Source organism: Hippopotamus amphibius, chromosome 17, assembly GCF_030028045.1.
Source record: "Hippopotamus amphibius kiboko isolate mHipAmp2 chromosome 17, mHipAmp2.hap2, whole genome shotgun sequence".
In the NCBI taxonomy this organism is placed as follows: domain Eukaryota; kingdom Metazoa; phylum Chordata; class Mammalia; order Artiodactyla; family Hippopotamidae; genus Hippopotamus; species Hippopotamus amphibius.
The window spans coordinates 10675897-10693314 of record NC_080202.1 but is presented as its reverse complement, the minus strand read 5'-3'; the positions used below and the strand labels follow the sequence as shown (position 1 = coordinate 10693314).

The window sequence follows — 17418 nt, the reverse complement described above, 5'->3', positions numbered from 1 at the left end:
CCTTCTTCACTAGGCCCCTCTGGCCCTCTTTCTGCACCCCAGCAGGTTGGCAGCTTGGCAGGGGTGTCTGCCCGCCCAGGGGGCAGGGCAAGTGGAAGGCCCCTGCCTGGCAGGAACAGAGACAGCAGCCAGGAAGGTCTTGGAACCTCTCAGGCTGGGCCAGGACCCTCTGGAGAGGCTGGGCTGCGGCCCCAGGGCTGGCCCTTCCCGGCTGGAGGAACCAGTTTATTTGCTCCCAGGTGTTGGCCTCTGCTCCAAGAGGAGGAGCCAGAGGGCTGGAGTGTATCAAACCCAGTAATCCGAGTCAGTAAAATCCTGATCCTATAGTGGCAGAGCTGGGGGGACGCTTCCAGAAACTCATGTTCAAAGCCCTCGCCATGAAGGGACACAGAGGCCTGGGGACGGGTAGGTATTTGCCCCAAGGCCACAGAAAAAGATGGTGGCAGAGCTGGGCCCAGAACCTGTGTTTCCAGGGTTTTGGTTCGGACCTTGGACCTTGTTCTGCTGAGTCAGCTGCCCTCTCACCATCCCAAAGCCAGACCTTCTTCTGGGCCCCCTGCTTCACAGCTCCTGGGTGGTGGTGGGGGAATGGCCGGAGCTCTCAGGGGACGGCACATTTGGAAGCTTGGGAAAGGGACCAGCTCTGGGATTCTCAGGCCTTTGGGGAGGTGCCAGGAGGTTTGAGACACGACTCAGGAACTCCCAGGTTTAGGGTACCAGGTGGTTTTGCTGTGTATCTGGGGAAGGGCATCACGTTTCTGCATGGAGATTGCAAATGTACCTTTGCAGGTTTCTAGGGAGAAGGCTAGGGCCATGTCAGATGCCAGTGTCCCAACTCAAGGCCTTTCTAAAACTCCGCCTCCAGGAAGCCTTCGGGCCTTTTGTGCAGTCAGGGAAGTGCTGGAGCTTGGGCTGGTCTCTGGTTCCTCTGCTGAGTTACCTGTCACAGCAGTCGACCTGGCAGGCCCCAGCAGGCCCCAGCTGAGACTCTTTGATGCCTCTTAGCCCCAGCTGTGGTGTGGTGTGGTGAGTCAAAGACAGCAAAGTTAAAACAGAGTCCCACCCCAGCACGTGATCCTGGGCCCCAGAAACCCTGGTCCCGGCTGGAGGCCCCTGTGTCCTGGCTGGTGTTTGGAGTCCAGTGGTGGGACACAGAGTATGAGGACATGGCTAGGCCCCCCTTGCTGGGGCCATGTCTATGTCAGATTGGCCAGTAGGTGTGATGCTTTCTCAGATACATCTTAGTATATGGTGACAGTTCATGACTGGAAGAGACTTGGAGATCTGGTCCTACCTGTTAATTATGCAGGTGGGAGACAGAGGTCAGAAAGGCAAAAGGTTTTTCTCTGAACTCTTGTGTCTTCAAGGACAGAGGGTGTGAACTTGCAAGACCAGTGAGGCTTTGAGGACTGGGAGTTTCTCGGTAGGATCTGGGTACCTCCCAGAAATTCTCTAGGATTCCAGGCTTGGAAAAGGGAGGGAGAAGGTCAGCGATTAGCATCCTGGGAATAATCTGGCTCATTTTTTTGGTAGCAGTCAACATGCTTTCCTTTCCAACGGCATGACCGTATCTCTCTGAAGTAGGGCTAATATTCCCATTTTATGGATGAGAAAACTGAGGCCCGGAAAGGTTAAGTGTCTGGTTCTAGAGTCACACATAAAGTTAGAGGCAGAGCTGGAATTAGAAGGTAGGTCTCTTCTTCTCTTGGATTCAGCATTCCTAGGAGTTTGACTGTGTAACAAAGAACAGACCTTGCTCTCTCACTGGTTGCCCTTGGACTGCCCCTCTGGCCTCAGTTTCTTCATTTGTAAAAGGGGATATGGGACAGGACAGCTCTGAGTTTGCAACAGCTCAAACACTGCTCTCTTTTCCTTCTTGGCCTCCCTCCCTGCTGGCTTTACTGTGCCTTTCGGGCCCTCACCTCCTCCCATCTCCTCCCTCATGGGGACCCTCCCAGAAAGGTGGTGGGGCGGGGAGGACAAATGGGGAACTGAGGACTGGGACGTGGAGAGTACCTGCCTCCTGGGGGTCCCAGGGCCCAGCCCATCACCAGATCTGCAGCCTGGAGCTACGAGGAACAAACGAGGAGGGACGGGGTGGCCAGGGCCCCCAGGGGAAGGGCTGGGGGTGGGAGGGGGGAGGAGAGAATGCGTAAGAAATGAGTTTGGAAATCAAATGGGATCTGAGCTCCCCACCCACTCCCTCAAATCTCTTTATACTCCCTCTTTTAAAATTCTTGTTTTCTAAAGAGAAGGAAAATGCTACACTGCACCCCCTTTCGCAAACGAACGGGCGCCTTAGTGAGTCACTCCGGAGGTAAATGCCACCTCCAGGGCCTGCGGAGGCCTGCGCAGCTATGTGGCCACCAGCCCCCATGGGGGTATGCGTGTGGGGTGCCCCCTTCCTGTCAGCGGCTGTGGGGTGGGAGCTGGGTCCCTGCAGTGGAGCCCCTGCCCTTGCCTCCTCCAGGCTCTCTCCAGGGCGGCATTTTTGAGGTTCGCTTGTGGATGGGACCATGGCTCAAGCTGGGGCCTGGCTGAGAGCCTGTGTGATGGCGTCGGGGCTCGGTTCAAGGGTGGGGGTGGCCCATAGGGGCTTGGGCTGTGACCTGAGTGTGGGGTGAATTCAGGACGTGCAGGGAAGGCTTTGTGGCCGTGGGGCAGTCAGGGCTGGCCCCGGGGGCAGGCGCTGATGCATCTGCCTCTGGAAACGGGAGGTGCTGAGCTGTTCTCTCCAGGTGTCCTGGTGGAGGGATGTGTGTGTGTTGGTCTGGTGCCTCATCTTCCTTTTCGAGGGTCAGCCTGTTAATATACCGACTCGGGGCAGGGGAGGCCAGCAAGGAGGTGTTCCCCTTCCCAGATGACCCATTATTCCAGAGGGAGGGGAAGCAGCCGTCTGTTAGCTGGGGATGCCAAACAAGGGTTGAAAGCAAAAATAGAAACGCGTCGGGTTCTGTCTGGGAGGGGCGTTGAATTCTGGTGGATCCGAGTGGCCTCTTCTGAGCCGTCTGCTGCCGCTGCTGTGTTTGCTCGGCCCAGTGTTTGCAGAGCACGTCACGTCCTGCGCTCCTGACCTCCTTGGGGATGGATCTAGGTGTGCAGGATCTGTGCTGGGGGCTTGAGGGGTGGCAGCTGTTCCACGAGCCTGTCTTTGGGAGGTTCGGAACGGCTGTGGCCGCCCACCACTCATATACCTCTGACCTTTCCTGGACGGCTCCGGAGTGGTCCAGCTCGCTGCCCTCCTGATCAGAACTCCCTTTGGCCTGCCGTACCCACCCCCCTTGTCCCCCGGCTTCCCACCTCCCGTGAGGCTGGTCTCAGCTGAGCAACTCTGGAATTATCCCTTGTGGTAAAAAGAGCTATTTTCAGCCTTCCCATTACTGCCCAGTGGGGGTGGGGGTGGGGTGGGGTGGTGTTTATCCCTTTGCTGCCTTTTTGTTTCCTTCTCGTACAGTGTGATCTGGAGCAGTGGTGAGAGCGTTATGCAGCCCCGCCTCTGGGGTCCCGGCTGGCGATTCCTGGCACTGTGATTTGGCATCAAATGCAAAGCCTCGGGGCAGAGGCAACCTTGGACCTCATCCTTGCTCTATAGTAACCCCAGAGTGGCAGGTAGTACGAATAGCCCGGTGGAGTCACCTTGGCTGTGGCTGACAGGGGCTGCTCCCCTGCTGCTGTTTTCTTCAGGCTGATGGTAGCCTTTGGTGACCTTACCAAAAAGCTGGCTGGCTTATTGAGGTGGGGGTCTCTAAAGGAGCCCCTAACATCCTCTGCTGAGTCTGTGACACCCTGCCCCCAAATCTGATCTCCCCATGCCCTATTGGATGCTTGGGTCCCTGCTGGTCTCTGTTCCCTGCTCTCCACAGTGGGTCCTGGGTGACCGGAAGGGGCCCCTCTGTCCTGTCTTTTGGGCTCCGCCCTCCGTCGCCCTCCTGAGGAGCCTGCAGGTGGCAGAGCCATCAGTGGTGAATTGACAGGTGCTCTGGGAGCTCCCTTTGGAGGCAGGAGAAAGCCCCTCCCTTATGGAGCAAGAGTCTGGCGGGACAGAGGGGGGACATCTGGGGCTTGAGAGACTTGTTCCAAATAACTCAGAACTGTTGGGAGCCGGATTGGCAGAGCAAATGAAAGTACAATAGATAGCCAAAGCTATTAATCACTAATTATCTCCTAAATAAGGTAATTAATGGGTATTTAAGTGGCATATTTATGAGATACCAGCAGGTCTTCAAAAAGCACATTTTTTTCCAAAGCAACTGGTTGGGCCAACTGTGTCCTGCTGTGAGACTGGGGTTGTCATCCCACCCCCAGGCCACACCCCGGGTGCAGGGAGCATGACAGGAGGCAAGTCCCCCTCTGAGCTTCCCTTTTGTCATCACAAAGAGGGATCAGAGCCCTTCTGAACTGACCTCACTGTGCTGTCGTGAGGCCGGATGATGGGAAGTGAAGGCCATGCAAATCCCTGGCAGTGGTGTAAAACGCTGTACAGAATTTAGTGTTAGCTGTGAACATAGCCTTGAAGTTATATGATACAGCGCCTTGACTGTGCCTGGCGCTGTTTATGGCCAGGGTCAGGCCACAGTTGGTGGCTAGAGGCATTCCTTTTCTTTTTTTTTTTTTATGAGTCATTGCTGAATGTGTGGCTGGGTCTGTGCCTGGGTCAAGGCTTAGTGTGTGGCTTGGCCTGTGGTCAGCTTCATGGCCTGGTTTGAGATTGGGTCCCAGTTGTTCTGTGATGAAGATTGCGACTTGATCTGTGGTCAGCTCAAGGTTAGGTTGTGGTCGAGGTCAAGGTTGGGCCGTGGCTAGTCTCAGGAAAATTCTGTAGTCCGGAGTCTCAGCTTCAGTCCTTGAGTCCACCTCTGGACAGATGGAGCTACCTGGGTGCCCCGGAAGCTGGATTCCTTCTGGATCCTCCAGGATCTGGGCTCCAGGTGCTGGGAACCCAAGCACCCAGGCCCTTCTGAGGCTCCCGGCATGTCCCCTGAAACAGCCCAGCACACGAGCTCATCAGTGGCGCATACAGCAGTTTGGGAGATAGTTAGGACATGTTTCTATAGCAACCAACCCCCAACCAGCACTGGTTTCCTTCAATAATGCCTTTTTCTGGAAGCGGCTTCTCCTGGCCTCTTGTTTCTCCCTGGGTGGCTCCATAGCCCCCTGAAGGCTGAGCATGGGCTGGTTGGCCCTGATTGGTCTGGTCAGACTCATCCTGACCTAGAGAGGGGGCCTGCGGACATTCCCCATGGGATTCTTCCCTGAGAGTGGGCCCTCCTGAGATCTACCTGGTGCTGGGCCACGCTGAGCATAACAAGAGTTTCTCTGTGCCCAGCCCTGGGCTGGGAGAGGCTATGGGCCTGGGGAGGATTCCTACCAGGTATTCGCCTGGGGGAACCCACGGCCCAGTGGGACAGGCAGGCCTGGACCTAGTCTGAAGATAGGTGCTCTGATGGGCACAGGTAAAGGATGCTATGGGAGCACAGAAGAGGCAGGTAGCAGACCAGCATTGGGGTCAAGGAAACCTTTCAGCTGGGGTAGAGTGGGGATGGAGGGTATTTGTCGTGGTCTTGGAGGGAAAGAACATGGCACAGGCGGGGTGGGGGGGGCCTCCCAGTGGCAACACGTTATTGGAATCCAGACTGATGGGTGGCAGGGCCTGGAGAGAGAGCAGGTCTTGGCCAGCCCCGGGGAGCTGTGCCGGTGGAGAGGAAAGAAGGGCCAATCGTGCACCAGGAGCAGCCCCAGGAGTGTCGGAGCTCAGGGACCTCCAGCCTCAGGGCGAGGAGGGCAGTTCCTACTCTGCCCTCTGGGCTCCCATTCCAGGGGCTAGAGGAGAAGGAGATGAGCCCAACCTCAGGAGCTTCCGCCTGTGAAAGGACTAAAGAAAGGCCCATGGAGATCATGATTTATTTATTTTATTTAACAAACCCTTTTATAGCACTGAGTGCCAGGCACTATGCCAAACCTTTTTCAAATATTCACTCATGTCATCTTCATAGCAACCCTCGGGGAGGACTGTTACTACCCACATTTTACAGAGGAGGAGACTGAGGCACAGAGTGGTGTAGTGACCTTTATTAAGATCACTGATTGAGACGTGGCAGAGCTGACAGTGAGAGGAGGAAGGCAGGGCTCCAGGAGGAGGGGCAGAGAGGAGGTGGGTCTTCAGAGTCCCCCCCCCCCCCCGCCCCCCGCCAGCATGTAGGAGGCTCACCCAGACTCCATGCATCTCTCACTCTGCATCCAGCATGCAGATGGTCCCCTGGGACTCCAGGCCAGAACTGAGGAGCACTGCAGTGTGATTCTAAGTGTGTGTGTGTGTGTGTGTGTGTGTGTCTGTGTGGGCCACGTTTGGGCTCCGGACACTACATGTCCACGGGGCTCCCACTGCCCACGAGACGTCTGGCGGCCTGTTGGTTTCCGCAGCACTGATTGTCAGAAGTTAGACCCAGATGCTTGTGCTTGTAGAACCTGCCATTCTCGTGCTCGTGTGTGCGTGTGTGTGTGTGTGTGTGTGTGTGTGGCAGAGAAGACAGACAGACTGGAGACAAGGGACCTGCCTGAATGAGCCCACAACCGAGCCCTGTTCTCCCCCTCGGCCCCCTCCTCTTCCGAGGCACGGATTGCTGGAGTCCAGCAGGCCTGCCAGGCCAGTTTCAGATGCAGCCTCAGGCAGGGCGGGGCACAGAAGCTGTGGCCACCATAACGGGTCGCAGGCTCAGCGCCGGGCAGCCCACCTTGGCCAGCTTGGGAGTCCCTGGAGGTCTGGAAATTGGTGGGTGTTACTTGAACACCCACAGGGCTGTGGCTGTCACAGCAGATGCCCGTGTCCCCTCCCTTGCTCCAACGAGCCAGCCTTCTCACTCTTGAGGAGAAAGTTCTGGATCCAGCATCTCTTGGAAATGGCCCGATTGCTTTGATCTATGTCTCTCCTCCCTCGCACCCTGCCCCAGCCTGGCCAACCCTGTGTGCCCTTCCTTTAAGGCTCAGCTTGGGCCTCCTCCCCCAGGAAGGCCTCCGGGCCCTTCAGCCTGTAAGGTGTCTGCCTCTGGGAGGTGCTGTCCACACCTCTGGGATGTGGTAGGTGTGGCGTTTAGTCCAGAGGCCAGGCCAGGCCCCTGTCCTGTGCCCTGTGCAGGGGTTGTGCGAGGGCTGGGCCTGAGGCTGGCACCCAGGAGCCAGGATTGAGCCCATTCAGCACTGCCCCCAACTCCTTCCTCCCGGGCACCCCCTGGCCCAAGGTCTGGCCTGGGAAGAGTCGGCCAATACCTCCCTCCCTCCCTTTACTGTGCCAGGGCTTTCCTCGCTGTGGGATGTCTTTCCCCTCAGACTGGGCTCCCAAGAGCTGGGCAGCGACTCCCTTCCGGTGGGGCTGCCCAGGGCAGAGTGCCCGCTGCTGGCTCCTGTCCGTCCGTCCATGTGCCTATTCCCGTGTCCCTGGGAGCCAAGGTGGGGAAGTGGGTAACCTCTGGCTGCACCCACGCTGGGGAGACCCAGGCCTGTGACAAGGCCGAGGAGACCACACTGCACCTGGCAGCGGGCAGATGGGCCGGGAGAGGGGTGGGGACAGCACCTAGCAGCACCGCCCACTAGGCATCCCCACCCCGAGCTCTACTGGGGGACCAGCACATCATGGGGTGTGAGGGATCATTGGTTTCTCTCTGGATTGCAGGGGGAGGATTGGGATAGTCCCCTTTCTCTTTTATCCTGATTTAGAGTTTTGAATATGTGTGGTAGAGGAGGTGGGACAGAAGGAGAGTCTGCTGGAGGCTGTAAGCGGAGCCTTCGAGACACAGAAGGGTCTCTGCAGCCTGGGGGGAGGGAAGAGAGGAGGAGACATGGGCCCCCCTGCCCTGAGCATCCAGCATGGTGATTCTGAGCACAGACGCTGCAGTCAGATGGACCCAGGTTCAAATCTTGCCTCCATCACTTAACTAGCTTTATAACCTCGATTGAATGACTTCCCACCTCTGAACTTTATTTCCTGAGCTGTCAGATGGGGATTTATGACACCTATTCCAGGGGGCTTGATTAGGATTACTTTATTTATTTATTAAAAGGTATTTGTTTATTAATTTATTGGCTGCATTGGATCCTCGTTGCTGCGTGGGCTTTCTCTAACTGTGGCGTGCGGGGCTATTCTTCATTGCTTCGTTGCGGTACGTGCACTTCTCATTGCGGTACGTGCACTTCTCATTGCGGTGGCTTCTCTTGTTGCGGAGCACAGGCTCCCGGCGCAGGCTTCAGTAATTGTGGCACAAGGGCTCAATAGTTGTGGCTTGTGGGCTTTAGAGCGCAGGCTCTGTAGTTGTGACGCACGGGCTTAGTTGCTCTGCAGCATGTGGGATCTTCCCGGACCAGGGCTTGAACCCATGTCCCCTGCATTGACAGGCGGATTCTTGCCACTCTGCCACTAGGGAAGTCCCAGGATTACTTTAGATAATACCTGTGAAGCCGCTGGCAGATCATTTTTCTTCATTCATTTGTTTACCAAACACCTCTTGACCCTCTTCTACCTGGGACCCTGTACTGGACATAGAAAATGCAGAGAGATGGAGGGCAGGGACTCACCTCAAGGAGATTGTGCTTCTGGGCCTTTGTCCTCGCTGTTCTACGATCATGGTGCCCACTTTCTCTAACTCTCAAGACCACATGTGGCCTTTAGCAACCAGATCTGTGCCCCCCTGCCCCTTGGGAGACTTCCTGACCCTCTCGGGCATCTGTGTTCCTGTCTTCCTAAAGCGTGCAGGTGATAGACCCTGGGTGGAGGTTGGAGCCTTAAAACCCACCTGTTCTGAGCTCCCATCCGTGACAGGCAAGTGACCCCCTACCTAACCCCAACCCTAACCCTACCTGGTCAGGCTTCATTTCCTCTCTCACCTCCCCTTACCCCGTCTCCCCCTCCGTAACTGGCTCCGGCCACGTGGGTTTCTTTCTGCCCCTCGTGGGTAACTTTGCCCCTGTGCTTCCTTCCTCCCAGAAGGCTCCTATCCTCATCCTCTTCCTGTCCACCCCACACGTGTGTGCCAGGAGCGTGTGTACACACACACGGATGTACACTCTCACCCTTAGCATATCTGGCTCTTTCTCGTCCTTCAAGTCTCCACTGATCTGACACCTTTTCAGAAAAGTCTTCCCCTCACACCCCTCCCAAGATACTGTCTATCATTGTTTTTCTTTTTTGACGCATGACCTTTGCCGTTTGCTAAAAAACCTGCACACTGGAGGAAGCGCCGAAGGAAACGTCTTCCACCCCGAAGACAGATGTCGGCTGCTTCTTCACATGATCCATTCTTACAGGTTCTTTTTCACACCAGGGTAGATAACTGAGATCCCCCCACAGACCCACCTTAACAGAGGTTGCTTTGGGCAGGCCATCTGCAAGGAGGGAGGGACTGTAGCTGCTTTAAACAAACTTACAGCGTGTATTTAAAAACCAGTGCAGGCATGCATTTTGAAAACAAAGAGGATAAAGGTAAACCAGATAAAAGGTGCCTTTGAAGAGAGCATCAACTGTAGATTTTGGCCACAAAGAAGAGTCAGCAATCAGGTGAAGGGTTCATGCGGAAGGAGAAACAGCGCTGGTTCAGCCTTTACAACTTGAAGAGGTGACAGAGTTCTTTTGATGACGGGGCCAATTGCCCTTGTCATCATCCCTCAGTGGATGTACAGATCCACGCCTTCATGCCTGTCTATTCTCTAGGCTGTAATTACACTGTAAGAGACAGTCGAGGAAGGAGGACGTGGTGGGGGTAGGAAGGGACCATCTTACTTTCTTCTAGCACTTTCTACTGCTGAACTGATCTTTGCTGCTGCTTGTTCCAGGTCTGCTTTCCCTGCCCCTCCCAGCCCCTCCCCCAACAGAGTGTAAGCTTTGGGAGGGGCCCCACCCGCCCCCTCTTATTCTCCTCGGTGTTCCCAGCGTCTCCCTTGCAGGATGGGCAGCTCTCTTTGACACCCAAAATCCCTTCCCTCTCTGCCCACGTCTAGCTGGGAGAACATCTCCCTCAGATGGAGCTGAACTGGCCTCCCTGCAGCCTTCCCCGCTACCAGGTTCTCCCCGCTGGGATTCTCACCAAGGCGAGCCCATCATACATGTTAATGGGTGTTGCAGTCACCTAAGATGATAGTGACCTGCAAGGATGGATGTGGTGGGGGTGGTGAGGGAAGGACAAACTCCAGAGCTCTCCTCTTTTCCTCAGGCTCTAGCATACGCTCTATGTAAGAGGGGGAGGTTGGCAGGAATGTCCTTGCCCTTCTTTGTTCTTGGGTGGAGTGTATACTGTACAGGTATGAGACCCGCCATAACCAGGACCTTCTTGCTGAACCCTCACTATTCAAACTCAGGAACCAAATCAACTCAGATACATCTTCAGAGGAACCCATCACTACTTAAATTCTTGCTGTTCACCATCTAAAACTCAGGAACTGAATAGATGAGGCCAATATGACTGTCCTGACTCTTCAGATTCTTGCTTTCTTAGGAATGGAATCTATTTGGACAGCAAGGGATATTTGCACATTAATATAGGATGTCTGATAATTTTTATACTTTTAGTATCCGTTGATTGAGAAAACATGTAAAATTAATGTAAAATCAGGAAGAATTTTAAGTGATTGTAGTTTTTTGAATCACAGATATCTTCATATGCATTTAATTTATACCTAAGCACTTCTTTATCTTATTTTATTTTATTTTATTATTTTGGTGCTATTGTAAGTGGTATTGTTTTTCAAATTTCAAATTCCAGTTGTTCATTGCTGATATATAGGAGTGCAACTGACTTTTGTATTTTGGACTTCTATCCTGCCATCTTGCTATACTCAAATATTAGTTCCAGTAGGTTTTTGTTTTGTAGATTTTGTAGAGTTTTTGTTTTCTGGATAAACAATCATGCCATCTGAGAATAAAAGCAGTTTTATTTTTTCCTTTCCAATACGCATACCTTTTATTTCTTTTTCTTGTCTTATGGCACTAGCTAGAATTCCCCCCACATACATTTGGGAAACAGTCTCACATCCGTGTTAGAAGTCCTCCATTATGGTGTATCTGGATTCTCAAAGTCCCTTGCAGTACATCCAGGGGCCACAGGCAGGAAATTGCTGGTCAGCCCATCATGCCATCCACCCTGTTGGGTAAGAATCAAAAGCTTAGAGGATCCCCACAGGCAGAGTGGGGCAGACCTAGCTTTACACCTAGAAGGGATTCCCAGGTCAGTGTTCCCTGTGGCCTCTGCCTTTTTTATGTTTCAGAATGTGCTTCTCGCCTGGCTCCAAGCCATGGGCCTCCAGCTGGGTGTGTGTTTGGGAGTTTGTGGTGGGTGGGGCAGGAGGGACAGGCAGGAGGGCTTTGCCCTGGGCTGACCTGTGCTGGCCTCTCCCTTCGGGAACGGTTTATGTTCTGGGATCTGGGCTCAGGGCAGGGCACAGTGCCAGCATCCTGCAGTGTGACTGGGTGTGGCGAGCTGAGGCTGCAGCAGCTTTTCTGAGCACAGCATCGTGATGAGCATTCTAGCCAGGGCTGGGGGAATGCCCACCTCTCCCTGGTTCTTTCACATCTCCTATGTGCCAGACCGGCTCCTCAAACATTAGAGTTGAAAAGTATCAGGGGAAAGTCTTGGTCAGGTTCCTCATTGCACAGATGGGAAAACTGAGGTAGCGGCATTGCTGATGCAAGAACCCACATGTATCGGAATGCCAGGGCCATACAGAGGAAGACATGCCCTGTGTGCACGGTGATTTTACTGTTTTCCATGGAATTAAGATGCAATCAATTGTAACATGCCTCATTATTTTCTATACCCCAAGAAAGAATAAACAATGCCAACTAAATTAGGATATGCCATCATGTAAGATGCACCCTAATTCTTTTTCTTAAAATAAATTTATTTATTTATTTATTTATTTATTTATTTATTATTTTATTGGCTGTGTTGGGTCTTTTTTGCTGTGCCCGGGTTTTCTTTTTAGTTGCTGTGAGTGGGGGCTACTCTTCTTTGTGGTGCACGGGCTCCTCATTGCGGTGGCTTCTCTTGTTGCGGAGCTTGGGCTCTAGGCGCGTGGGCTTCAGTAGTTGCAGCACATGGGCTCAATAGTTGTGGTTCACAGGCTCTAAAGCGCAGGCTGAATAGTTGTGGTGCACGGGCTTAGTTGCTCTGAGGCATGTGGGATCTTCCTGGAGCAGGGATCGAACCCATGTCCCCTGCATTGGCAGGCAGATTCTCAACCACTGTGCCACATAGGAAACCCCATACACACCCTAATTCTAAAGATGTTGAAAAAAAAAGTACATCTTAGGACTGATAAGATGAATTTACATAATTAATAGTCATATGAAATTATATATGCACTGTAAAAACTGAGTTTTCCCTGCCTCTTCTTATCAAATTCTACTATGTAGAGATAATCTCTATTGATGTTTTGGTGCCTGTCCTTCCAGACATTTGAATTCATCTGTAAGTACATTTATATAATAATTATTGTTGTAAGCATTTGCTATATGCTAGGCCTGGTACTAAGCACTTTGATGTATTTTATTTCATTTTTATAATAAGCTCGTGGGGCAGGTATGAGCTTTCCTCACTTTATAGCTGAGGAAACTGAGGCACAGAGAGGTGAAGGGACACGCCTGATATCACACAGCTTCTAAGAGGCAAGGGCCTGAGCTTGAATCTAGGCCTCTTCCAACCCCAGATCCTGAGCTCTTAACTAACATGCTGTACGTATCCTCAGTGTGCTCACACTGCAGTTACAAATGAAATGATGTGACACGTTCACACCTGCATAGCAGTGACTGTGGAGACGGTAGCCTTGAATGGAAAGTGCTGATAAGACAGTGCAGCCAACAGAATTTTTAATACAACTGGACTGCGGATAATTTTTTGACTCAACCCCTGCATATTTTTCAAAAATGGGGTCAAAAGAAACATGTGGTTCTTACACCCATGAGCCTTTTTTTTTTTCTCCTAACCATATTCCTTGGGCATCTTCCCATGTCAATACATAAGGAGCTACCTTATTTTTCTACCAGTTGCAAAGAATTCCCTTGATGACTGTATATGAATGTGTGTCTGGTCCGCTGTGGATGTACACTGGGATTTCTTCCAGTTTACTGGTATTCCCAGAACACTGAGATGATCAACTATATATTGCCATCTTTGTATACTTCTCTGATTATTTCCTCAGGAAAATTAACAGGTCAATTTTCTTCTAACACTTTCATGGTTTTAGTGTTTACAATTAGATTTGAATTCATCTGCTATTTCCCGTATTTCACGTGTCCAGGGAGCAGGCAGAAGGGTTTCTGGATGTGCCCAGCACCAGCTAGTTCCATGAGAGCCCCAAAGTGCCAAGTAAAGGGGCTCTGAGAAGGGGGTGGGAAAGAGAGAGGCTCCTGACCCAGCTCTGCCCCGGTGGCAGGGCGGGAGGTGGGTTGGGGCTGAGTTCAGGACAAGAGGCCACATTCTCTGTCTGCCCTTGCTCCTGCCTGCTCTGGAGAACCCCTCAGCCACACATCCTCTGCAGATATTCATAATAATAGCAGTCATCATCACTGAGCCGCCCGAGATACAGGCGCTGAGCATGCATTATTTCAGTTCCTTCGAGCTCAGAATTGATTGTTGTTGATATTTTATAAACTGGGAAACTGAGGCTGTGGTATGGAGAGGAAATAGCCGAGTAGATTGCAAGGGGCAGAGATAGGGCAGAACTCAAGCTCAGGTCCCCCTTCTCTTACTGCGGGGCTTTTTTCCCCAGTGGAAGCTACCGTCCTTCCCTGGCCTGCACACAGGTGCAGCAAACATCGCTAGTGCCTGTCAGGATGTCTCCTGCTTCTCTCCTCCACCCTCTTAAAGCTGGGTATGGCCACATGACTTGCTTTGGCCAATGACGTGTGCAGAATTGTGTCACGGGTAGGAAGACGCATTTACGACTGGTGGTGACTTTCTGTGCTCTCCTCCCCTGCTTCTGCAGGACTTCTGTGAGACTTCTTGAAGTCTCGTTTCGAGATGCTGGCATCATAGGGTGGCACCTTTGAGTGACCATCATGACCAGAGAGCCCCCTTCCTACCTGTGTGTGAGTGAGAAATGAACCGTTATTGTTTTAAGAGCATTTATTAACACAGCAAAACATACCCGACGCTTCCTGATACACTGTGTCCCCTTGGCAACATCCCTTAACTACCTCTGGTCTCGGTTTTGGTGTGTGCAAAATGGGTACCCTTGTTCCTGCCCTGCTGAGCCATCTCCGAGAGGAATTTTGGTCTTAAATGAAAGCATAGCCGTGGAGGGCCCTGTGAGGTGCTGTGCACCCGAGGTCAAGAGGTCAGGGACGTGCAGGATGCTGACTAAACCTTGGTCCAGGGCCGTCTGGGTTTACCTCGTTCCCGCCAGGGCACAGCCTCATGCTTGCCTAACAGGCGTGTTTCCTTTGCAGGTGGCCCTCCCCCAGGCGGTGGTGCCCCCTGGCACCTGCGAGATGTCCTCAGCGACTCAGTGGAGAGCTCTGATGATGAATTCTTTGATGCTAGAGGTGAGTGAATCCCATCGTCCCATCATTGGCTGGGTGATCTTTTTAGAAGCTCCAAGAAGGGGATCACTATTGGAAGTTAGTATCTCTCCCCACTCAGACACTGCAATTCCGCGCTTTCTAATGACCCAATCTGTGAGTTCCCCCGGGGCTGGGGCTCAGGGTCCACTCATGCACTCCTTGAGATATTTGCTGAGTTTCTACAGTATCTCAGGCATTCACGATACTGCAGTACACAGATAGGCGTGGCCACTGCCCTCATCAAGCTGATCGTCTAGAGGGAGAGGCAAACATCAAACAATTACATAAAGGAAAATACAATCACGAATGGGGACTTATATCCCTGAGTAAAAAATACCAAATGTTAACAGAAAGAGTAATGATGGGGGTAGCTGATTTAGGGTGGGGAGGTCCTTAACCTCCTCTCTGCAGCCTGAGGGTGGGACTTGGCTAGAGGAAGAGGGGGAGGAAAGAGCCTTAGGCTAAGGATGCAGCAGATGTGATGGTGCTGAAGCAGGAAAGATGGGGCTTGCCAGGAACGGGAGGCTTGTGTGCAGGGGAAGAGGAGAGATGAGGCCGTATGTGACCCAGTAGGTGACTTACAAGATCAGTCCACAGATGGGAGGGAGAGCTGGGATGGAGGTGGCGACCAGTTAGAAAGATTATTGCAGATGTTCAGGGCAGAGACAACAGAGGGGAGGTCATCAGCTCTGCAGTTCGGTGCTGGGAGCTTGGCCAGCACGCCGGACATAGCAAGGGGGCGCTCTGTAAGTGAGGATGGAAAAACAAGAGGCATTCTAAGGACTGGAGAAGAGGGCACCAAACGGGGTGGGCGTTTCAGGCAGAGAGATCAGCCTGAGCACAGTCTCAGAGATGAGGACATGCAGGGCAGGTGCGGGGACCAGTGGGAGGCAGAGTCTGCCTGGACTTCAGGAGAGAGGACCCTCACAGCCATGCTCGCCTGGGCTGTGCAGGGTGGGTGGGTGAGACGCACCAGCCTAGGAGGGTCTCCAGGCTAGGAGGATCCCCCAGTCTCACTTGGCTGGCTCAGCTTCACTCTGGGAAGTCACCATATTTGGGGGATTGACTTATTCCTGAGATACCTCGCTGCCTTGAAATACCTGGCTGAATGGGGTCTTGAAAGAGAAACAGAGCATGTGCTGGGAGAACCTCTGGATTCCGGAGCAGGACAATTGGGACGTAGTCTCAGCCATGCCATTGACTTGTTCCATGACCTTGGGCAAGTCTTTCACCTTCTCTGGGCCTCCGTCTCCCTATTAGCTCCATGCTTTCGGAAATGGAGACTATATCCAGCTCAGGTGATGTTCAGGGAAGTGCGACGGGGCGGGCGGTGGGATACCTCCCCAGCCTGAGCTTCCCCCATTCTTGACTCTGGGCCGAGAACCCCCTCCCTGATGCCAGCCCCAAGCCAGCCCATTCGGGCCTTCTTTCCTGTCTCCCATTGGCGTCTGATTGGCGTGGCAGCCGGGGCTGACTTTCTCCCTAGCAACTAACCCACAGTGTGACAACAACGGCTTCAATATTTTGACGCTTAGAACACTTCCATTTAAAATATTTTTGCAGTTCATCAGGGCTCTGCATTCCCAGCTGACGATGATGGCTCTCTGCAGGAGACATCTGCGGGCAACGCCGGTCACCTCCATCTCCATCCCAAAGGGCCCTGTGCACCTGCTTTCCCTTCGAGCCGCTGAGGATCCGTCCTGCTCCCCTCCCTGCAGACCCTCGGCATTCTGTCCTCCGCTCCCACGACCTCACCACTCTGTCTGCAGTTCCCAAGTTGGCCTCATATCTCATGACTCTCTTAAGGGCGGCCCCACCTTCCCTTCCCTTCTCTTCTCTTCTCTTCTCTTCTCTTCTCTTCTCTTCTCTTCTCTTCTCTTCTCTTTTCTCTTCTCTTCTTCTCTTGTCTCTCATCTCCTACCCGCTCTCATCACCTCCATCTTTCCTTCTCTCCACTGTGCCAGGATCGCAGACTTTCCCTGTCTTCCACCTCTCAGCACTCCCTACTGGACCTCTGAACCTCATGTCTCTGCTCTGCCCCTTCCTATGTCACCTCTCCCAGAGCATCTGTAGCTCTCAGCCACAAGATCTGCCCACAGGCTGATGGAACCTTCTTTAGTTCTGAGTTGCCAGCTCTCCTCCCGTCAGTTCCCTGTGGTCTCCCTGGACAAGGCCTTTGTGTATTTCTTTGGCTCAGGGCAGTAAGCGGTGAAGCCATCCTCCTTCTCTGCTCCGAGGAGCTGAGTCAGGCCCAACCTGGCCTGCTCTCTCAACATCCGGGGCCAGGTCGTGGGTACCCGGCTTTCTGGGCATGCTCTGAAGGGTTGCCTCCCTGCCTCTGTTCGCCAGCCCAGGCTGAGCCCTGACCTTACCTGGATGTGGTCTCTGTCCCCACCCGCATCCGGCTACCTCTGCAGTTCCACCTGCAGCCGTGGTGGAGCCACATTTTCAGGAACAGAGGCCAGAGCGTGGAAGGGATCTCTCAAGATTACATCAAGGTAGGGGCAGAGGGGCTGGAGCCCAGGAGCTTAGTGTCCAGGTCAGCCTTTTTTTTTTTGACTTATTACTGAAAATGGGGCCTTCCTCCCTCCCTTTCTTCCTTAAGCTGCAGCCCATTGGTCCAGTACTAAGGTTTACGTGGTGGGACAAGAGGTCCTTATGGCTTATGGTCTGGTAGCAGAGGGAGACTCTTAGGCTCCGGGGGCTCTGGTTGTGTATTTAAGGCATGAGAGGGACTGGGGGGCAGTCAGGCAGGAGTATGGAGCTATCTGGACCTGTAACAACCCCCTGGGCAGGATGCCAGCTCCCTGGGCCATGGCAGCAGGCATGGGGCCTCAGGGTGGCTGGTACCCATGACTGGATGCTGCAGAGTGGGT

At 53.2% G+C, this 17418-nt stretch overlaps 1 protein-coding gene across 4 annotated transcripts in view; it reads left to right on the top strand.

Annotated features, from left to right (window-relative positions):
• The first annotated feature begins 315 nt into the window (after positions 1–315).
• The window catches only part of LOC130839852 (membrane-associated phosphatidylinositol transfer protein 3), a 106332-nt gene continuing 89229 nt past the window's right edge, over positions 316–17418 (top strand). For all 4 annotated transcript variants that reach the window (XM_057714430.1, XM_057714432.1, XM_057714431.1 and 1 more), the window contains exons 1-2: positions 316–405; positions 14429–14524. In XM_057714430.1, the coding sequence (XP_057570413.1) occupies positions 360–405; positions 14429–14524 (142 nt within the window). In that variant the 5' untranslated portion in view covers positions 316–359. The remainder of the gene's footprint in view (positions 406–14428; positions 14525–17418) is intronic.